A 23,726-nucleotide genomic window follows, 5' to 3' on the forward strand; every position below is an offset into this window, starting at 1 on the left:
AACATTTAAAAGAACATTTGATGATGAACTTTGGAGGCCAGAGAAGACTCTATCATGTCAGATAAGACCCTTTCACCTCCTAGTGGGCAGCGCAGCTTGAGGGAGCCTCCTGCCCTACCCTGGGGGCAGTGGCAGAGAATGTCCTCCCATCCCTCTTCAGCCTGGCTCCCCAACACACAACTTTCTCTTGTCTTCTCCCGCTGTGGGAAAGGGCCTATGGGGCAGCCATGGACCCCACAAGCAGAAACATCTCTTAGGCTATTTTCTTCCCTTTATCAAGGGGGCGTCTAACAAGGACTTTGCAGCCACTGCCTTGTGGATCCCTGAGCATCTGCCCTCTTGTAGGGCAGAGCCTGGCCAGGCCCACTGCAGTGCCTGTGTACATAGAAAGCTGGGTGTCTGGGCTCTGGATGGAGGCCTAAGCATGACAGTGATGAGTGGTTTTCCCTGCTTCTGCTTCTAAGAATTGGCCTTGGAAAGTGCCTAAGGGTTGAGAACTGTCCAGGGTTGAGAATTAGGAAGCTAGACTCTGAGCCCTTGACTTTAGGGTAGAGGCAGGAGTCCCGGAATCGGTGACTAAGGCGATTACTGTCAGATACAGATTTCTGGAGGGTCAGTAATCCCAGTGGGAAAATGTTGGTGTTTGCGGACTCTTCTACTAGCCCCTGGAAGAGAGTGAGGGGGTCAGTGCTGGGTTACAGCCAGAGTTCCTTATGTACCTGCTAGAACAGAAACCACCGTGGAGGGTGGTCCTCTCTTCCCCAGAGGTGGGAGTGGTCGGGCAGCCCCAGGTGCACAGGGCACTGAGGTTGGCTCAGCTGTGGGAGCCGGCACTGGCCCCTGTGGAAGTGTGCCTGCCTCCTCCGGGGGGCTGAGCACACCAGGAAGTCTTGGCTCCTGTCTCATGGATGAGGAGGGAAGGGCAGCTCTGGGGGCGGGCAGGCCCCCACTATACAGTATACAGAGTGCCCACTGTAGAGCCCCAGGGGGAAGGAATCCTGGCATTTGAGTGTGCTGGACCCAGTCAGCTCTTGGGCAGCATGAGAGGGTCAGAGAAGGTCAGGGTAGATAGCCTGGGGTGGGTACAAGAAGAGGAGTGAAGGGACAGCTCTGGCTGGGTGTTGGTGGTTCACGATTGACACTATCAACTAATGGAGCCATCCTTCACCCTGTCTCTGCCTGTTATTGCTCACTAGGGCAACGAAACTGCTGGCCCCTCCCTGCTCCAGGGGCCCCAAGACACTGATGAGTACCTGTTTGGTTCTGGGCACTGTGCTCGTGGTTGGGGACAGGGCGATGCTGGACAGTCTCCCAGATAGTGTCCGTAGCTGGGAACTGGTAAGTTACAGCAGCCACCAAGAACCCTTTCTCTGTAGGGTCTCCTAGCAGTCTCACAGGCACTACCTTGAATCCCAGCTTACAGCTGTGGTCACTAAGGTGGACCTTAGCACCTTGGAGCTGGAGACCCAAGGTGCTAGGGCCCAGATGAGCACCTTTGCAACCATTTAAAGCCAACTCATGTCCTCCAGGCCAGTCATCCTGTTCTTCCCAATCTGGGGAGGCTCCCAGCTCTGGTGCTGAGCCTGCCCTTCCCACCTGCACCCAATGGCTGCTGAGATCTGGATACTGGGGTCGCATGGCTCCCCAGGGAAAGAGAGCCCAGGCCTGCCCCGTTATCTACCTGCTTTACTAAATCTTGCTGGGAAAGAAATCTGTGCTTCTCTGAACAGTGGCTATGCCTGGGAAAGCCTTCCTGGTACCTGCTGAAGCCCTGGTGGTCCATTGGAGGCTGCCTGGCTCTGTGATGAGCAGCACTGACGAGCAGGGTGAGAGCCTGTTCTGGGGGAGATCGTATCCATACATTGAAACCAGGTTTATAAAAACCACTGATGCCTGTGTCCCTGCCCTAGAGGCTGTGATTTAATTGGTCTGGGGCATGGTCTGAACTCTGGATTGCCTAAAACGTCCCTGTTCGAGAACCACTGGGTTGGCTTATGGAGGAAGTGCAGATTGAATGCCCTCAGAGTTGTCCTTCTCAGCAAATGCTCTTCGGGGAGAGAGATGGTTCCAGCTGTTGGAGACAGTCTCATGTGCCTCTGCCCCAAGTGCAAGGCCCTCTGTGAGGTGTGGGTGTCTAAGGCTGGCCTGGCTCCTGACCAGTAGGCGGAGGGCAGACATCTCTCCAGCTGAGCAGTGATGCTCACAGTTCTTTGCACACACCTCGTTCTATTCTCACAACCACCTAGGCACTGCTCTGAATGTCATCTCGTGGGTGAGCAGAGTCAAATTTCTGGAATGTCCTACTTAAGTGCAGCTGGAAAAGGACAGGAGAACACTATCGGTTTTATCTCACACTTTCAGAAGCACTGGCTACTCAGTGAATAGCAGTCCAGCTATGTTGACCATTGGGTGCCTTTCTTTCTGACTCTGTTATAAAAGCAAATTGAAAAGGAGCCTTATTGTGCCTTAAAGGCCTTCTTAATTATATATAACTCATTTAATTTAAACTACTCTAGGTTCCATTTTTAATACAAGTTTATAGTGGTACAATGAAAGTGCTTTCTAATCAAAGGGTGTTAGCAGATTTATCTCCCTGTGTAGAAGCAGATACCCATAGGAGCCCAGGCTAATTATTTACCCAGACAACAATCAAAAATTGCCAAGAGTTGAGTGGGAGGCATGGTGGTAGAGGCTCATGGGTGGCACTGGGGATTCATCTGTGGTGGAGTGGGGGCTGTGAAAATTGAGGAAGGTGGGTGTGGAGAGGGCTCAGCAAACAGAAGTGGCCCTCGTCATACTTGCTGCTATTTCTGGGGCCATGACTGCTTCCATTGCTAGTTCTTACTGCTGGTGCCACAGCTGTGGACAGGGAGATGAGAATGGAGATGGAGGCTTGCGTGGTGGCTTCAGTTCAGTTCAGTTGCTCAGTTGTGTCTGACTCTTTGCAACCCCATGAACTGTAGCATGCCAGGCTTCCCTGTCCATCACCAACTCGTAGAGCTTACTCAAACTCATGTTCATTGAGTCAGTGATGCCATCCAGCCATCTCATCCTCTGTCATCCCCTTCTCCTCCCACCTGCAATCTTTCCCAGCATCAGGGTCTTTTCAAATAAGTTAGTTCCTCACATCAAGTGGCCAAAGTATTGGAGTTTCAGCTTCAACATCAGTCCTTCCAATGAACACCCAGGACTGGTCTCCTTTAGGATGGACTGGTTGGATCTTCTTGCAGTCCAAGGGACTCTCAAGAGTCTTCTCCAACACCACAGTTCAAAAGCATCAATTCTTCGGCACTCAGCTTTCTTTATAGTCCAACTCTCTCTCACATCCATACCTGACCACTGGAAAAGCCATAGCCTTGACTAGATGGACCTTTGTTGGCAAAGTAACGTCTCTGCTTTTTAATATACTATCTAGGTTGGTCATAACTTTTCTTCCAAGGAGTAAGCATCTTTTAATTTCATGGCTGCAGTCCCCATCTGCAGTGATTTTGGAGCCCCCAAAATAAAGTCTGTCACTGTTTCCACTGTTTCCCCATCTATTTGCCATGAAGTGATGAGACCGGATGCCATGATCTTCGTTTTCTGAATGTTGAGCTTTAAGCCAACTTTTCACTCTCCTCTTTCACTTTCATCAAGAGGCTTTTTAGTTCCTCTTCACTTTCTGTGGTGGCTTGAAGGGATGACAAAATGGTTCTGAGCAGGGGAAGGTCATGCTGGGCACAGCAGGGAGCAGGGAACAGGTCTGTAATCAATGCAGCCCCTGGAGGGGCCCTCCTTTTCACAAGTAGAAAACCTCTGTCATTGTTTCCCTTCCCTGCTTTGTCTATGACCGTGGCACTTGTTACTATGACATGTTCAGTACATTTCATTTGCTTGTGTGTTGTCTGTCTCTCTGTGTGAGATCATAAGCCTCATGGGGACAAGGGTTGTGACTGTCTTGGCATTGCTGCGTCCCCAGGTCAGTCAGTGTTTACTGAATGAAAAAATACATGGATAGATGAAGGTAAGAATAAATGAACCGGGCAGGAGAATTACCGGGAGCTCTGCTGGGAGTGCTGGGTGAGGGGCTGTGTGTGTCTCAGGGAGAATCAAGGTGGTGGGAATGACAAGATAAGGCCTGACAAAAATGTTCTGCAAGGATGAGCCTGCAGAAGCAGAAAGTGATAAATGAGGAAGTAGGGTTTATGCCCCAGGGGGCAGAAGGGCCACTGGCCCAGCAGGAGGAGTAGGGAGGAGGGGATTGTTTCTGGGCAAGATGAGAGACTCTGGTTGTGGCACTTGGACTAAGGGGTTTTCACTATTTCTTTTGGAGGAAGTGAGTGAGCCTGTCATTCATGTGCTCACCTTCTCACCCATTACCTGCCTTTTTCCCTTTCCTACTTGTGCCCATAAAGCAGTATGTCTGGGCTGCAGACTTAGGCTCAAATGGGAGGGACAAGCAGCCAATTACCAGTCTCAGTGTGTTCTGCCAGGCAAATTGTAGCTACTCTCTAAAGTCAACTCTGAAACTCTTAAGACTGAGTGATGCAGGTAGTCATGGAAGAGCCTTTTAGAAAGTAGGCAACAGACCACTTCCAGGTTATTCAGCTAATGTGACGGAAGTTGCCAAATGAAAAAATGAATGAGTGTAAAAAAAATACAGCTGTATGGTGTGCTACACATTTATTTGAATAATATTTATTATTCAAATTGAATAATTTGAATTATTTCAAATTGAATTGAATAATATTTATTATGCAATAAGTATTGTGTGGTTTGTGGGTGGAAAAAAGAGCCCCACCATGGCTCTGTAACCTTCTGCATCTTTAGGTCAGGGGATCTCTATCCGTGAACCACCCCCACTCCATGTGTAAAAGCAAGAATGAAAAATAGACATGAGAACTCTGCCAGAGGGCAGCCCTTTTCCCTCTTTTGTCTCTTAATTTTTCAGACACAGGTTATTCTAAACCTCACTGTGGCTTGTAGCTGACAGAAGAAAAAAAAGGAGCAGATTTTAATAGCATATGAAACAGGTTGATGTTAAATTACATTATCTATTGGGTGGTACCCGGAGGGGATAATGAATAATTAAAACATAAACTACTGTCCCTTTCCCAGGGGCTACCTGTCCTCCCCAAACACCTGTAACATGGTCCTGATTGTCTTGTGGCTCACGGATGACTAGAACACAGGATAGGACAGCTGGTGGGCATGAAACCTGCCAGAATAAGGAAGGCAACCTTGGCTGTCCCTGATCCTGTGGAAACTTGGCTGAAAATGGAAAATATGGAAAGTCAGACTTCAAAGGCAGTCAGTGTGTTCCACAAGCCCAGAGGAGACCCTCATAACCCCATACTCTCCTCAGGAGACTGTGAAAGAAACTGACTTCTTTCTTGCAATCCATCTGTTGAGGGTCTGTGACAGGCCAGACCCTGCGGTGGGATGAACGAGGATTGAGATGCAGGCTGTGGGGGAGATAGATGCTGTCCTAGTTCACGGCAGTCCTGTGTGACTGTGGCACGTTGCAGCTCACCAGCTCTGCGTGGTGGGCTGGGCTTTGTCGAGCCTGTCTGGTGTCCCTGGAGAGGATGACTGTTAGTTGATGGGGTGGTCCCTGGAGTGCTGCGTTAGAGCCCCAAGCTGCTAACTCTTAGTAGAGACCTGCATGGGGATTGCTTGTCCTCAAGCAGAAATGATACTGTGCTATACTTTTCTAAATAAAAAACTTAGTTTTTAATTTGTTGGGTTGTCAGATGAAGCTGGGAAGTGCCCCTCTGTCCCTCTCAGTCTGTTCATCTGGCTGTGTGCAGATGATGGTGTTTAACAGGTTGGGCTGATCTGTTTGTCATTGACGTTTATTCCATCAAATGTAAGTTAATGCTTACTTGTACTGTCACTTTGGTAGATTCACCACAGAAGACAATTTTAAATCCAGAGCCAACTTTTTTTTTTTTGGATTGTAAATGAATAACCTTTAATGTATAGCTTTAAGTAATACTGAGAATTTAAAATCCCTAAATCCTCAGATGATAAATCTATTCATTCTTTGCTTCTAGAAACAAGAAATTGAACATCCAAGTCACCTGAATTTCTGAAGGCCTGGCACATAGTCCCATTCTTTCTTTTCCCTGTGGTATCTCATAATCACCATCAATGCTTTTCTCCTTAGAGCATCACAGCTTTCCTCCAACGCAGCCCTCTGTGTTCCCCATCAGAAAGCACTGAGAACTGCCTGGGGGATTCCGCCTGTGATTCTGAATGGTCGCCTCAATCCGCCCTGTCTGGGCAGTCTGATCTGCCCATTCACAGATGGGGAAGCTGGAGTGGCAGGTGTCTGGGCAGCTCCCTCAGTGCTGCGGCTGCGGGTGTACTTACTAATAACAGGCTGCTCAGACCTCCTGGAGGCTTTGAGGGTCTTGTTTCCATCTCCTCCATGGACATAAGGAAATTGATGTTCCTCACAAGTGTTCCCCACAGGGAGGCTATTGGTGGGTTCATATCAATGACTTTAAAAAAAGATGCCTATAGCTTAATCATAAGGAGATTTCTGTGATATTCTTTCAAAATTATCCATGCATGGTCTCTTCCATTTGTTTCAATAAGCCTCCAATAAGCACTTGGGTCGTGTGTAAACACCAGTTTGCTTACACTGATCCACTTACTGTTGGACAGGAAGTAGAAAGGACACAGAACTTGCTCACTGTATGGGGTCCACGTTTCAGCCCTGAAATGTGGAGAAGGTCTTTTCAGTGCCTGTGTGGTCATCCTCCCCACCCATTCCGTGCCTGGTTTCCTGATAGAGGCCAGGGAGGCGTCACTGGCTTGGGAAGCTTGTGGGCTGAGAAGGGGAACAACCAGGCCTGTGCCCAGCTCCCTCTGCTCTCTCAGCATCCTGAGGTGTATGGTGGTCAGCTGTGCCTTTCCCACCTCTAAGGCAGTCTACCTGAGAGGACACCTCGCTCTACCCAGAGGACTCCTAGCACTGGGCGCTGTTCTCAGGGAGGTGGGAGATTGAGCTCTGACCCCTCGGTGAGGTGGCATTCCTCAGGAGCAGGCACCTCCTAGTTGATAGTTTCCTCGAGCTCTTGCCGTGGGCTCCACATGACTGGAGGAGAAAGCTGATGTTCAGACATCCCCTCTACACCCTCCAGGAAATCCTGTTGTTAGCGGGATCATTCACCTTGGCTCTCAAGCTGGCTCTTGAGTTTAGGGTTAATCCCCTAATTCTCTCTTCATCCAGCTTCGAAGGCCCTGACGTGATGCCGTGGCAAATCTAACAACAAATCTGACAGAGGGTTTTCCTTCTGCCTTTACCTGAACAATAGAAGCGAGATAAAGCATACCTCAATAAGCGGGAGGCAGTAATCGAATATATGCTACATAAGGCATCCCTTTATTTCACTGCATTCTACTTGTCCATGTGGCTTTAATTGCAGAGTGGTGTCCTGCTAGCAAAAATCAAAGTCGTTAAGAGTCAAGTTTTTAAAATTCAAATGAATAAATGAAAGATTGTAAGAAAGATTGTTAAAGAAGTATTAGTGTTAAAAGTGTCTCAGACATGAAAACCTTAGAATTTAGATGTCAGTATTTCAGTAGTGATGAGTGCTGTTAGCAAAGCTTGCATCCCAAACTGTACCGAGTGTTTTATAAATTGAGCACATGGGCTTCCTGTCGTAGCTTCTCCAGGCAGGAGGAGCCTGAGGAACTCTGAAGCAGGGGGCTTCCTCAGCTCCCCTGATGCTGGACTGAGGTGCTGCCAAGTCATGGGCTCACCACCAGGACAATGGCAGGGCTGAGGGCCTGCAGCTGCCTAGCCCTCAGATGCCCTCAGCCCCATCTGCACAAGACTCACCTCTGCTTCGTCTGCAAAACCCTGGCCACATCAAGCTTCATTCAGCTTCATGATTCCGTGGCTTCCTCTTCTGAGCAGTGGGTGTTTTGATTCCTACTTGGCTAACTCACAGAGCCAACATTTTCCCAGAAGCCACTGAATCCCGTAACATTTTGAGTGATAAATTGAGACTTATTCTCTAACCAAGGATGACTGGATTCATGGCCAAGGAGCGGTACATTTGATCTGGGGCCAAGGTCCACCCTTCTTTTCCTGAGCCTCACATATAGCCTAAGATCGTGAGCACCGCCTAAGATGGATGAAAAGGAATCAGGCACAGAATCTGAGGATCTTCATTTGTCCTCTTTCAGCAGCTTGCAAACTACGTTTTTGGTAGCTGAGAATCTGTAATAGATTTTTGGATTATGAAAAATATTACTCAGCACTCACATTATATTGATTCAGAAATAAAGATTATGCAGTTCAACTGCACAATAAAATACAGCTTTATGGGATGGTAATTTTTTACTTAAGTTCTCCTACGTTATAGTGGAAGATAATGGATTCAGGAAGGGCACAATGAGGAATAAAGCTGTTGTATTGTATTGGTTAAGTGGCGTTTTAAATGATTTGGCTGTCAAATTCGTGGAAAGGTTATGAACACTAAATGAAAAATCTAAAATTAATTCCCTACTTCAAGAAAGTGTGATTTATACCATAATAAAATTAGATTTTTAGTTAAAGAAATTTAGCCGTTAAATAATGCCCATGTGCTAACTCTCATTTATAACCATCTGGTTTGAAGCTTCTGCAGCAGATAATTTCTTCCTTAAGCAAAGTGTTTGGGGTCTTGGTGTCACTTCTGTCAGTGAATTCTATTCTGTTCAGTTCTGCTACAGGTTTTGGGGGAGTACTTTTTCAAGTACTGGGAAGACGTTCTGATTGAGCCACAATAATTGATGGAGACATTGAACTCATTTCCCTCCCCAAGTGATCTTACTATTTCTCCGCCTTTGTTGTCTTCATTAATGGCAATAAAGAGGGTGATGGCCACCGTTTCAGGACTACTGTGTGCCAGCCACCATACTGAGTGTGCTACAGGCTTGTATTTTACTTAATCCTCCTGACAACTCCATGAAGAAGGCACCATTCCTACCCTTATTTCACAGATGAACAAGCTGAGGCTCAGAAAGGCGAGATAATTAACCAAAGGTGGCAGGGCCGTGGCCATCGGGAAGAAGCCAGGATCCAGCCCAGTCCCATCTGACTTCAGAGTTGCATCTTTTAGCTCCTGTCGCTTGTTTCCAGCATACTCCCTGAGTATTACTTGAGGCAGCAGAACACAGTGGGCTCCCCAGGAGGCTCAGTGGTAAGGAACCCGCTTGCAGTGCAGGACCTGTAGGAGCTGTGGGTTCGATCCCCGGGTCACGAAGATCCCCTGGAGGTGGGCATGGCAGCCCACTCCGGAATTCTTGCCTGGAGAACCCCATGGACAGAGGAGCCTGGCGGGCTACAGTCCACGGGGTCGCAAAGGGCCAGACACGACTGAAGTGGCTGAGCACACACAGCAGAGCATGGTGGTGGGATTTCCAAGACTTGAGTCTAGCCTTGCCCTGGCCACTTGCCACCCTGTGGCAACTGAGCAAGCTGTAGCCTTTCCTCCTGTAGAACCGCCCTCATCTGTACATTAGGGCATGTGATTCATTCCCCTTCTTCAACAAATTTCCGCTGTGTACTATGAGTACTTTGTCCTACTATATATTTAAATTTTTGATTGACATGTATCAAACATATTGGAAAGTATATACATCTTAAGTGTAGAGTAGAACTCCATTAATTTTTACAAAGTGAATGCACCCAAGTGACTACCACCAAGATTGTAATTTAGGACATTCCCAGTAGCCCTAGAAACCATCTTTTTTTTAAAATTTATTTTTTAAATTGGAGTATAATCACTTTACAATGTTGTTCTTGCTGTACAGCATGAATCAGCTATAAGTATACATATATCCCCTCCTTCTTGAACCTCTCTCACATCCCCTCCCCAACTTCCCACCCCTCTAGACTATGAAGTTAGGTATGTACAAGTTTAGAATTGCTATTAATTCCTATTAAATTGTTCTTTTATCATTATAAATCTAATGTAGTCCTCTCTCTTCTTTATTCCTTTTCCCCCTTTCCTCTTGTATTTTTTTGTTTTTGTTTTTGGTAATCCCACTCCTTTGACCTTATAGCATTGCTTTTACAATTTTTTAGATATTAATACGATTATAATACTTAAATTCCATTTGACCTCTTGAATTTGTGATCATATTGTCATTCACTTTAGTCCTGTAAATAGTATTACCTTAGAGAGCATTATTGTTGTTGTGTTAAGCAGCCAGAACTAGATTTGTTCATTTTTTAACTCTTTCTGTTCTTTATTACTTCTTGGACAACTATGCATTCATCTGAAAACACTTTTCCATTTGTCCAGAGCGTTTCCCTGTATTGCTCTTAGTATTAATCTGCTGACAATGTATTCTCTCAGTTTTTGTCTGTTTAGACATATCTTCATTTTATCCTTTCACTGGGTATAGAATTCAAAGTTTTCCAGAAATTTAAAGATGTTGTTTCATCTTTCATTTAAAGATGTCACTGAATTTGTGTATCCAATTCAAGCATAATAATGTAACTCAAGAGGAGGCTGTATGGATTATTGAGTTCATTTTCTTCTGATTCCCTTTTCTAGGATGGCAGACCCTCTTCTGGTTCCATTATTTTCTCCTGTAAAGTTGGCTATCCGATCTTTGTAGGAGATGTGCCCTCTTCACCTTCACCACCCTCTCTCTGGCTATTTTAAAGATTCTTCTTTTTGTCCTTGAATATTCAACTATATTTTCATGAGCACCTAGTTATGGTGTTCATTGTATTTATCTTGATTAGAGTTTCTAGAGATTCCTAAATCTTTGGATTGATGCCTTTCATCAATTTTGGAAAATTTTCAAGCGTATCTCTTCAAATATTGCTTGTGCCTAATTTCCTGTATCTGATACTTCAATTACACACTTGTTAGAACTTGTTAGTTCTACAGTGTCTCTCATACTCTCCTGTGTTTTCTGCTCTTTATTATTTCCTTTCAGATCTTCAGTCTGGTTATTTTCTACTGATCTAGTCTCCAGCTTATTAATCCTCTGTTCAATTGTGTTTAGTCTTCTATTAGATTCCTGTTGAATCTGACAGTCATTTATTTTTTAGTTCTAGGATTTCCATTTGATTCTTATTTTAATTTCAATTTTATGGTGAAATTCAACATCTTCTGTTTTCCTGAACATATTAGTCATAATTATTCTAGAGCTTGGATCTGATAATTCTAAAGTCTGGATAACCTGTGGATCAGTCTGTTTTATTGAATTTTAGTCATTTGATACTGTTTCCCATCATGCCTAGTAATTTTGGTTTGGATGTTGCACATTATGTATTGTTAAAAAAATTAATAAACAAAAGCCTCAATTAAATAGAGCTGGGAGACAAGAAGGGGGAGTTCTCATATGCTGTGACCAGAGCAGAATTCAAAAGGAAAAAGCAAGACTCCTTTCGTCCCCTGGCAACAGCCTAGCCAATGAAAAGCCATTACCTCTACATTCACTATTACCCTCTCGATTTATCAATGGTTTTCACCGCTATAAAAAAATTTTCCTTCCTTTGCCAGGTGGGGACTTGCACATGGCTCATCGTGGCTATAGACACTGAATTTCAACTCTCTTCTCATCCTGAATAATGCCCCCCCCTTTTTTTTTCTGGAGGGATAGCTAACAATTTATTAGTTTTAGGTTAAAGCTATGAAAAATATATGGTGTTTGGATTACTTTATTGTCTCTCAGAGAGGACTTCCTTTTATTTGTTAGATATGGAATGCTGGCAGATCATCTTGATCTACTCAGGAACAGAAGTTCTTTGAGAATATATGATATTAACTGAAAGTCAGCTGCATTTCCCAGGACCACTGTTCCTTTGAGCGCGTAATTTTTGTCTTCTGAGCACCATGATACTGTCAAAATCTGTTTTTAGTGTTTTAGTTTATTTTTTAGTTTGAGGCGATTTTTTTGCTTATTTCTCAACCTCTTGTTCTTTATATATCCAATTCAAGCATAATATTGTAACTCAAGAGGAGGCTGCACAGATTATTGAGTTCATTTCTTTCTGATTCCCTTTTCTAGGATTGCAGATCCTCAAGTTTTCGTTGCTTTTGTAACCTCAACTCAGGTATCTCCCAACTCAGTGAGGCTACTGTAAGCTCCAGAAAATTACTTTGTTTGACTTGTCTGAAAAACCACAAATTCCCCAAAGGGCAAATCTGGCAGTAAATATAGGGCTCTCCACCAAAGCCTTTTCTTCTCTCCAAATATTGGCTAAGTTCTGTCTGCCTTTGTTGCTCTCACATGCCTTCAAAAACTTTTTTGTTGTTGTTGTTATTTATCCAATTTTTATAGTTGTTATTAGCAGAAGGATTAGCCTAATACAAGCTATTCTTTCATGGCCTGAAGCAGAAATCTATCTCTAATTTTCACACTATTAATTGAGTGGAGTTAGAATGTTTTGTGCATAAGCTTTGCAATTAGACTTTGGAATTTAAATCCCAGCTGGCCATTGACCAAAATGTGAGAACTTGGACAAATTTTAATCTCTCTGACCCTCTACTTCCTCTACTTTTTAATAAATATCTGAGAAATAAAGTTGCAGAAACCTTAAAGGTCAGATAACTCCACTGGTATTTAAACTATTCCAGTGCATAATAAAAGGGAAACTTCCAAATCCAGTATATAAAACTGATATAATTTTAATTCCTGAAACTGAGAAAAATGACACCTAAAATTATAGCTCAATCTCATTTATGAATACTAATGCAAAAATGTGTTTAAAATCATAGTGAACAGTATCTAGCAGCATATTTTTTAAAAAACATATCATGATTAAGAAAAGCTTACTCCATAAATATAGATATAATTGACTACTATGAACTCTACTAGGTAAGCCATCAAGTTAATAGAGCTGAGGAGAAAAACATCATAGGATACCTCCATAAGTGCATAAAAAGTATTTGGTTAAATTCAACACACATTTATTTTATTTTCATTCAACAAATATGTATTGAGCATCTGCCCTATTATAAATAACACTGAAAATGCAAGAGTGAGAAAGATGTTGGCACCATCCCAACTCCCATTCCAGTGGAGGGAAAGAGCCGATAAATAAGCAAGTAAGGGGACAAGCTAGAACATAAATTTATTTTAAAAAGTCTATAAAATATGCATAGATTTCACTAATATGATAAACATATCTGGGCCAAAAGCCAGTATTTTACTTGACTGGGAAACATTACAGGTTTTCTTCTTAAAATCAGAAAGAAGACCAGGATGCTCACTGTGTTCAAATTTCTTAACATTAGAGAAAGAATTAGCTGTAAGAATAAGATGAGAGTAAGCAACAATAGAAACTGGAAGGAAGAAAATCATTGCTATTTGCATGTTGTATAAATCAACAAATGGAGATGCCAAAAGAGTCATTTGAAACCTATTACAAACAATAAGAAATTCAGTCAAGTGGTTGGTTATATCAGTATGTAAACTTTAATTGCTGTCAGATATACAAACAAGAAACAGTTATAAGATATAATGAAAGACAAATTCCTTTATGATAACAAAAGGTATGTAATAAAGACATTTTCAATATATATACAGGAATATTATACTCTTGAAAGAAATAAAAATAGACTTGAACAAATTATTTAAAATACCATGTTAAATAAGGAGATACATTATACAGAGGTCAACACACCCTAAGGTAATTTATAAATTTTATGCAATTACAATAAAATTCCCCGAAGGTTTTTTTCTCGAGCTGTAACGGTTGATTTTGTGTTCCTCAAATACTAGTCACTTCCAGGGGGGGCGGCAGCCCCTAGAGCAGAGTCTGAGCAGCAGTGTAGGAGGAGCTGGGTTTACTTAGTGTGCGATGTGCTTTGTGGCTTTGGCAGCTCTTGTTCCAGTTATTGTTCTCCAGGCTCCCTCTTTTGACCCTTGAGCTTATGAAGAACCAGCATTTGGGAAGCCTGTTTGGATAATTGTGCCTACTGCTATGCTGCTGGCCTGTGACATGGTCTTCCATTGGTCTCCACTTGGCCTTTTGACTCATTACAGAGATGGCAGGGAGAAAGTGTAATTTAGGCAAGACAGGACAATCTTTTCAGTGCCTCCTCAAGTTTCCTTCCTAATATTGGCTCCCCCTTCCTTGCCCCATAAGGATACTAGACGAGAATGCTAAGGTATGAAAGACGTACTAATGCTAAGGTATTTAACCTTCTGTTCTTCAGTTGCTAGCATGGATTTTCACCTTAATCTCAATATTAGGCTCTTTATTGTAACCGGGTCATTTATAACAGATTGTAGATGCTTTTTACTAGTCATGAAACCACGACAGATTTCAGCCTTTCCCTGCATTACTTCTCACTGGGCCTTTTCCTGCTGCCTGACCATGCCTTGTACTTTTTGGCCTTTTCTTAAGCTATTCTCTCTTCCTGGTACACCCTCCCTCCCATATTGCTATCTGAAAGCCTGCCCATTCTTCTGTGCTATTTGCAAAGGTTCTTTAAAAAACCTTTTTTTTTCTTTCTTACATTTTTCATTTGATTGTGGACATATTGGTATTTGTCAAGGAAACATCTCCTCTTTATTTCTCAGTAATTTGTGTTTGTTCTGTACCCTTCTGTTCAACTGTAAATATCTTCAATTCAAGGACTCTGTCTTTAACCTATGTAATTTCTGAAACACTTTGCTTATTGCTCTGCGCATTTCAGGAAGATGAGATTGAATTAAGAAGAGCCAAGGCTTAATCTAGTCCAGTGGCATGGAGTGGCTATCCAAATTGTCCATAGTTTCCCACACTTTGGAAATTATTGAGGAGCATAATCAGTCACCAGATCATGCCAGTGGCCTGCACAGGAACAGTAATGGTCTTTACCATGGCGCCACCAATCGCAGCCTGCTGTTGCTCACTGCATTCTGGCTCCTGTCTGCTTATGTTTTCCCTACAAACACTTGCCGTCTAGGTCAGGGTGGAATTCAACTGAAAACAAGGTATTTCCTAACAAGTGAAACCAGCCCAGTTTCCATATAAGGAAGACCATGAGAGTTGGGTCTGCTCATTAAAAACTGCATGATTAACAGTATTTTTGCTTAAGCCAGCAAAGCAGCAAGTGGTTTCCATTTACAGATGTGTGTGTATATGTTGAGAGTTTAGTAGCCCCAACACTGCTGAAAGTCTTTTATTTATGAGATTGTTCACCCTTCTGTGAATGAATGTCTAACAAGAGGTGAGGTGTTTGCAAGTATTTCTACATATGAGTTATTCTTCAAAAACACCAAATCTTTCTTGTCTTGCAGGAATCCAGAAGCCTTGATGTCACAAGAAGAGAAGGTAGGGAAGATGCACTCATACTCATTTCATTCTCATTGTGGGCATCTGGATGTAGTTTGGTAAAGTTAAGATTACCTTCAGACTGTGGGCAGGCTGTTCTTTGAAATTTCATGTGACCTGTTCTGGGTGCTGACTGCTCGGCACTTGCCTCAGGGACTGCAGGAACAAAAGCCGAAGTTTGCTTGTAAGAACTGTGTCTTCCACCTTCAGGTATCAGAGATGGGGTCTAGGGAACTGGCTCATTCGTGACAGTGTTTGCAGTCTCTCAAAAGAAGCCTCATTTCTGAGTGAAGTTTGAAATAATTAACCTGGTGAAAACTACATCAACAATCAAAATTGTTTATGGTTTGAGATATTTCAATAACTGGGAAAAGGTGCCACTGTGAAAAATATTTTCAATTAGATTTTTTACGACTTTAGTTAAGCTGAAGTAGATTTAAGTATGTAATTTTCCTTTTGAAAACAATTCCACCATGTTTTATTTTTCTTGCGAGAGTTCCTCTAGTGCATTTGTTTTCTGATTACTAAGGTAAATATATATGGGTGGCAATTTCTGAAATCTTTTAGTGGAAATTGAAGTTACTCTTACTTGCTTTCAGTGATACCTAGTCTCTAATAAGAGACTGTCTTTGGTATGATTGGGGCTTCGCTGGTGGCTCAGAGGTTAAAGCGTCTGCCTCCAATGCGGGAGACCGGGGTTCGATTCCTAGGTCGGGAAGATCCCCTGGAGAAGGAAATGGCAATCCACTCCAGTATTCTTGCCTAGAGAATCCCATGGACGGAGAAGCCTAGTAGGTTACAGTCCACTGGGTCACAAAGAGTCGGACACGACTGAGGGACTTCACCTTCACCTTTATACGATTTACCTTCACCTTTGTATGATTTATGGAAATCACCACCAGTCATCCCTTTATTTCAGGGATGGGAGGATGAAGTTAGGAACCAAAGTGCGTTCTCGGTCTCGGGTCTGGCCTTTGGTTTTAGCTATAACCACAACTCCTTGGTGGTTTTGTCTCCAAAAAGAGCACCAATCATTAGAAGTGAGAAAATACCATACTGATTTTCAAACCTAAAAGCCTTGCCTCTTGGTTAGTTCTTATTTTATGCAACACAATGAAAAACACAGAAGGGTCATGTTACTGAAGTGTGCCTCTAGACTTAAACTTTCCATACTGTCTATACTCATGGGTTCAGAGAAGCAGTTTGCTGCTGTCTGTGGTACTGGAATCCCGGATACAAAGGATCTGGTTAGTCTAGCTCTCGGATGAACTTTCTGGCTTTCACTCTCATTCGCCATTGTCTCTGGTCTGGGGCTCAGTGTCCTCTGAACTGCATCCATAGCGTAAACCACAGCATTTGGACATCAAAATCAAATGGTACTGGATGAAGGTGGGTGGGGCAGGGAAGGCCTGTTTCTGATTCAAAGTTGTGTTCACAGTGGATATTATGACCATGTAACCTGGAGAAAAATAGCCATTAGAAGACAAGTTGGCATGAACTTTGGTTTAGAATACTATTCATTCCACTACTGCTGAGTGTGTGTGCCTGTTTGGTGTGCAGCGCTATTTGCATTATGGAATCACACATGAGCTTAACTGTTTTGGACTCTTACTTTCTTGTGTTAGAAATGTCTTTAAATAGTAAGGCTAGGATATGAGAAAACCATGTGTATTTTTGCTCAAAGGCATAAAAGACCTTATTGTACCTGAGACTCCAAATTCCTAGAAGACTATGTGTCTCAGGGTGAGCAAAGGCATGGTTAGGCTGTGCTCTATTTTCCCATAACCCTCTTCTTTCTTGAAGCAGCATCTTTCATAACTGGCTTACTGGGAACATATGCCTTGGGTTTGTACTGGTAAATTTGTCTTGATGTAACAGAAACATTTTTCTTCCTCCTGTGAGCTGATGTTTCTTGCTTGCTTCTGTCAAAATTGAGTGTTTGAAAATTCCTGAGATCGCCCGGTGCCTTAGTGTCAGTGCTTATAACTTGGCAGGAAGGAAGGAAGAGTGGGACCTTGTAGGTCAGTTCTGAGTATTTTTTAAGTTTGAGATTCAGTGGCTTGGGTAGTAGGGTTGTTAATCTTCCCCAGAAAAGTGTCTGTGTATGGGTATAAAAATAGTAGAAGCGCTGTGAATATTTCAATAAACATTCCTGCAAACACAAATAAGACATTATTGTCTAGCAATGAACACTTAGTTTGACTTGATCTGGCACTGAAAGAGGAGCAGATAATTAACCCTCTGAATTTTTCTGCCTAGTCTGCCAGGCCCGGGATATCCTAGAAAGGTCTGGAGGGGTAGCCCATGGACCACAAAACCTAAGATACGTTTCTGGTTTTGTTTTTATGTAGCATGTGACTCAGGATATCAGCTCCAACCAGGGCTGATAGCTACACATGGATGACCAATTGCCACTTTACACTCTGTAACTTTGGAAGCTCTGGATTAAGTCTGTGGAGTGAGCGGTGAGGGAGCTAATCTTAGCAGTGGGAACGGAGTCCAGGCTAGGTCACGGCTGTGCTGGAGATCGTTAGGCTGGCGCGAATGCACCGCGTGCCTCAGATGGGCTCTGGGCCTTAGTTCCCCTGTGCCCCTCCCATCCAGTGCTGTCTTGGTTCTCAGACGGTAGCCCGGCTGTCTTGCCTCACGCATTGTCCCTGCAGCCTGCCTGCTCTTTGTCCCTCATCTTGTGAAATCCCACCTCTCTCCTATCACTTCCAACTCTCTTTCTGAAGAGTTTTGCTTACCCTACTTTACCTGGGAGTTAAGGGCTTCTAGTAAATCATTCATTTCCTAAGAGTTGAGACCCTCCCCTCTTTCACTCCTAAATTCCTCAAGGCCTTAGCCCGGGGCCTATAGTTGCTCAACAATCATTTCCTAAATTAAGTGCAAATTTTAAAATTGCCTTGTATATGTATTTTTCACTCTGATCCTGTCCCAGTGATATACAAGAGAGGCACTGAATCATTTGGTTCTACAGAGGCACTTATAGGAAGTGTTCTGTGGGTATCCAGATATTCCCAGCTGGTGCATTGATGAAAGTGCTCCATGTTCAAATAGGTTTGGTATTATAGGTTGGATTGTGTCTCCCAAAAAGATATTTTGAAGTTCTAACCCAGAATATGTGAATGTGACCTTACTTGAAAATATAGTCCTGGCAAATGTGTAATTACAATGAGGTCATATTGGATTAGGGTGGACCATGATCCAAGAAGTGCACTCCTTTTGAGGAGAGCGATTTAGACACAGACACAGGGAGCATGGCATGTTCTAAAGGAGGCACAGAATAGGCTGAGGGCGTAAGCCAAGCAACACGAAGGGCTATTGACAATCAGCAGAAGCTGGAAAGGAGCGACAGAGAATCCTCCCCTAGAGCCTTGACAGGGAGGGTGGTCATGCCTACCCCTTGATTTCTGACTTCTAGCCTCCAGAACTGGGAGAAAACAGATATCTCTCATTAAGTCACTTACTTTATAGAACTTTGCTACAGCAGCCGTAGGAAAATAAAACACTTGGTAAATGCTGGACTCAATATCAAGCTGGTTGTTATTTTTATTGCAGAATCTCTTAGGTTGCAAAGATGTTAAATAGGACTTTGAAAAGGGAGTGTAATAAGCAGCATTTCCCAAACTTAGTTTCCCATGGCATCTTGGTTTGTTTTTAATCATCTCTGGCTGGGCTTCCACGCAGTGCCCTTTGCAAGCCCTGCTCTAAAGAGTCCTCAAAGAGGGACCGCTTTGACAGAGCCCAGGACATGCCCCAGCGTGTGACTGTCTTCCAAAGGTGGTGTGTGGAGAGAGTGGTGAGATAATGTTAATTGTATCTTAGATTTTCTGAAGTTTTCCGAGTTTCATGTTCTTTATCTCCCTTGACTCTCAGTAACCCATGATATAAGCAGAGCAGATGGCACCTCACATGAGACTCCTTCCTCTTCATGCTTGTTTTAGCAGGAGTAAAGAGCCCTTTGGGCCAAGGTCCCTCTGGACCAATGTCTCTCTGAGACATTGAACCTCTCTCTAATGGGCAGGAGATGATTTGATCTCGCTCCATCACCCAAGGATTTCTAAGCCTACATGACCACTGCCAAGCCCAGAGAGCTGAGAGGGCCTCTTGGAAGAAAACTTTCTAGGGGAGCTTTGTTTCCAATTTAGATTTGTGGGAAGGACTCTCAGGGGAGCCTGGAGGGCGACGGAGGATCAGATATTATGGCAGGACAGCAGCCTTGGGAGGATGTCTCTTGGCACCCCAGTTGGCCCTCCTTCCGCCTCCAGAGCAGTCTTACATCATCCTCTTGCCCTGGGCCCCCCTTTGCCAGCAGCACGGGGAAGGCAGATGGCTGCTTCTTCATTGCCTCTCTAATGCAGGCGTTTTTACACCTCCCTCTACTCACCTACAATTTAATTTCAACTTTTTTTCTGAAGCTTCCACAAAAGGTGCCAACCTCACCTCACCGAGACACTCCCATGTCCACTCTGAGAGCTGATGCTGATGATAACTGCTGGGATCCATCTACCCAAACCGGTGCTTTTCTCTAACTGATCCCATCACACTGAATTACAGTCATGAGAGAACACTCGAGTGAGCTGAGCAAGTGGCCAGGATAATTCAGCCCTTGTCAGCCGCCCCTTAGAGCATGGGGCGATCAGTAAGCTATTCCAGATGTCTGTGACTGTGCTGTGATTAGAGGCTGTGGGTTTTGGGGGTGGGCGCCAGTGTCATACTGCATTACCCATCTTCCCTGCGATGGCTCACTCACACATTGCCTTCTGGACCAGCCTGTCGTGGCTTCCAGCAGGGCTGTGAGGGAGACTTGAGAGGAGCGATGCTGCTGTCTTCACAGAAAAAGAGAGGGAAGTGACAGTCACACAGCCAGGGTGGCTCTGTCTCCTTAGAAATGCAAATCTCCTGCATAAACATGACCTGCCAGTCCTGAGTGTGTAACTGGAGCCTCACTTTGTGAAAACCCTTGGAATTATTCCCTTAATTGGCAGCTGCCTCTAATAGCCCCTTTTTAGTTCTTTGCATCTGGGTGAACTTCAGCTATCAAGAATTGCAGTCTGTTTACCATTAATTTTGATTTTGTTTAGCAGATGTTTTCTGGGTCTCTCGGTTGCCTGCATAATCTATCTTGGTATAATGTAAAGTGGCTGACTCTTTTCGATGAAACAGATTAATAAACTCCTAACTTCTTTTGAGATAACTTCTTTAATGGCTGCAGATGTAGGGAACTTAAAAGGAAGCCATTCAGATTTGTCAGTGCCTGGGGCAGTGGGTCCTTTTCCAATCAAGACTGCCATCTGGGGAGAGAAATGGGATTTCCTTCCCTATCCTACCCCCACTCTATACAGTGGAGCTTGCTTGTTCTCTCCAGCAGTTATTGGGCTCCAAAAAGTTGGGGGTGGCACCTGTCTCCTTCAGTATCTAATTCCATAGCAGTTGACTCTTTCTGGAGAGTGCTTTCTCTTCAGCTGCCGGAAAACTGATATTGTACCTAAGTGCCCCAGGTTGAGTGGGGAGTGGGTGGCACCACTGGCTGGTGTCTTCTGGTTGCACGCACCGATGTGGTACCCAGTTTGGCCATGACCAATTAGCAGAATCCTACTTCTCCGCTTACTCATAGTGTGACTTGGGGGAAGTTACTCAGTCTTCTCTGAAAAAGCTTCAGTACAGTTCAGTCGCTCAGTCGTGTCCAACTCTTTGCGACCCCATGAATCGCAGCACACCAGGCCTCCCTGTCCATCACCAACTCCTGGAGTTCACTTAGACTCATGTCCATCGAGTCAGTGATGCCATCCAGCCATCTCATCCTCGGTCGTCCCCTTCTCCTCCTGCCCCCAATCCCTCCCAGCATCAGAGTCTTTTCCAATGAGTCAACTCTTCGCATGAGGTGGCCAAAGTACTGGAGTTTCAGCTTTAGCATCATTCCTTCCAAAGAAATCCCAGGGCTGATCTCCTTTAGAATGGACTGGTTGGATCTCCTTGCAGTCCAAGGGACTCTCAAGAGTCTTCTCCAACACCACAGTTCAAAAGCATCAATTCTCCGACGCTCAGCCTTCTTCACAGTCCAACTCTCACATCCATACATGACCACTGCAAAAACCATAGCCTTGACTAGATGGACCTTAGTCGGCAAAGTAATGTCTCTGCTTTTGAATATACTATCTAGGTTGGTCATAACTTTTCTTCCAAGGCGTAAGAGTCTTTTAATTTCATGGCTGCAGTCACCATCTGCAGTGCTTTTGGAGCTCAAAAAAATAAAGCTTAGGACAGTAATAGTACAGACCCTTAGTCCTAACTCTGCGTTGTAGAAACCCAGCTCACACTGGCTAACGCCTAAACACCTTGTGAAACTGCAGAATCTAAGGGAGGGTGGATCTGGCCTCAAAAACAGCTCCTATAAGACCTTACACTCCTTTTCTTTCCTCCTCTTGGCGTTTTGGCCTCTTCCACTCAGCCTTGCAGGCTGGCTCCTGGCAGCTGGTGCTCACAGACTCCTGACTGACTGCTTACCATCTGAGAGGGTGAAACTACTTTCCTCCAGAGTAAGTGGAGAAAGGTCTCCGTGAAGATTCTGATTTGCTGGCCTTGTATCATGAGTCAAGCCCTAAACCACTTACTGGCAAGGAGGGGTTGAAACAGTGTGATTGGCCAGGCAAGATCATGTGTTCTTCCCTTGGGGATTCGCCCTCACTCAAATGCCAGAGAGTGGGTACAGGTTTGGTCCACAGAGAAAGGATGCTGGGCAGCATGCCCTCACAGCTTCCTGGACACATTATGGGGAGGGATTCAGCATGGAGAGCCCTTGGCCCAGTGTGGGCCGTGGCGTCAATGTACAGTGAAGTTGGTGGTCTTCACTGTGGCTATTTTCATACTGTATCTGTAGGGTTGGCCTCAGATATACCACAAAGAACGTCTCAGTCACCAAACCCATTCCTCTGTCTTCAAGCTGACTTACAGATGATGTTGCAAATCTTAGTCTGTTAACTTTTCCTGTGAAGGGTTTTCTGAAATTTAGCCCAGAATCTTGAACTCTCTGCTCAGATTCTCTTATTCTGCAATCAGAGAAACAGCTCTCTTCTTAATGATGTCTTTAAAAACTTAACCACAAACACGCATAAAATTTGTATTCCCAGATTAAGGGTTTTCTGGGCACTGAGGTCAGAAACTGTCTTGAGCATCACATGCTAAATCCTTCCTATTTCCTTTTAATTACTTAATCATAAACTCAGGCAGACAATGGCCTTTCCCAAGGACCAAGCACAGCCTTAGCCAGAGGATTCTCAGGCTGTGGGTGACCCCAAGCTTCTGTTCCCCAAGCTTCTCGAAGACAATTCTAAGCGTCTGGGTGTGGAAACACCAGCCGTGGACTAAGCCTGAGGGAACCTGAGTTGTCTCTGCTGCCTCTTGCATGCTCTCCCTTAATCAAGGGTCTTCCAGGCTCTGGGTGAGTGCTTCCTCCTATCACCTGGCCAATGTCTGCTTTCTCCCTGATTTGGAAGAAGCAGGACCTTGCTGTGTATAGCTCAGGGAGCCACTCGTGCTACCGATTGTGTGTGTGACACCGTGCCTGCTGCCTCAGCGCTATGGTGCATGGCGCTGGCGGCCGAGGTCTGCTGCGCTCCAGTGGAGGCTCCCACACTGCTGTGTAGGGTGAGCCCCGGGAGAGAAGGGATCAAGGCCCTTCCTTGCGGGTCTCCCACCTGGTACACACAGATCCCCACACACCCTAGGGCTGACCCGGCTCTCTCAGAGAAAGTAAAATTTCTCGGAAAGTAAAATCGCAGGTGTGGGGTTGCCAGGTTGTTCAGCTGTGGGCACCCTGTCTTGCCTACTGCACTTACTCTTCCCACCGCCGCCCTTGGGAGGGCTCCCTCTCCTTAATGACCGTCCTTAGGGAGCCACTGTGCTCTTTCGGACACCTTGTGGGTCCCTCAGATAGAAAGTCCTTGAAAGGTGCTTGTGCAAATGAGGTATGTGCTTGTGGTGGGTCTGGGTGGGGTGAGGAAGCCCTGTGCAGTGAGCTGTGTTGGTGGTGAGAAGTCTCCTTGGGAGTGGCTGTTGCAAAGTGTGTCCCTAGGCCCCTCTCTGGAATGGCTGGGGAAAGAGTCACATTGTCTGAGAAGTCATACCCCTCCAAGGGCATGAACCTCTGCAGCTTCATAAGGACAGTAGGGCGAGCCCTTCCTGAGGCGGCATCACTGTGAAGCACACTAAGCTGGCTTGTCACGACCCGGAAACAGAGGTGATGGCACCCCCAGTAGACCTGCTGAGATCGCATCCTTCCCCAGGGAAGGAGGCAGTCCCTTCTCTTCTCTGAGATCCCAGCAATAGAGGCTGATATTTGTCATCTTCGCCCCTTGCCTGGCCCCTAAGCCTGAAGGGGTTTCTCTGCTTTTCAGGAACCCTTGAAATGATCTGTTGCGTACAAACTCTGAGGTCCTTTTTAAACTCGTTAAGCCAC

General features: G+C 44.6%; 1 protein-coding gene across 1 annotated transcript in view; it reads left to right on the forward strand.

Moving 5' to 3' along the window:
• Positions 1-23,726, forward strand: part of FSTL4 (follistatin like 4) — a 420,441-nt gene that overhangs the window by 22,146 nt on the left and 374,569 nt on the right. Inside the window, exon 3 of the mRNA XM_018050393.1 lies at positions 15,232-15,265. Within this exon, the coding sequence (XP_017905882.1) occupies positions 15,232-15,265 (34 nt within the window). The remainder of the gene's footprint in view (positions 1-15,231; positions 15,266-23,726) is intronic.

Source organism: Capra hircus, chromosome 7, assembly GCF_001704415.2.
Source record: "Capra hircus breed San Clemente chromosome 7, ASM170441v1, whole genome shotgun sequence".
NCBI lineage: Eukaryota > Metazoa > Chordata > Mammalia > Artiodactyla > Bovidae > Capra > Capra hircus.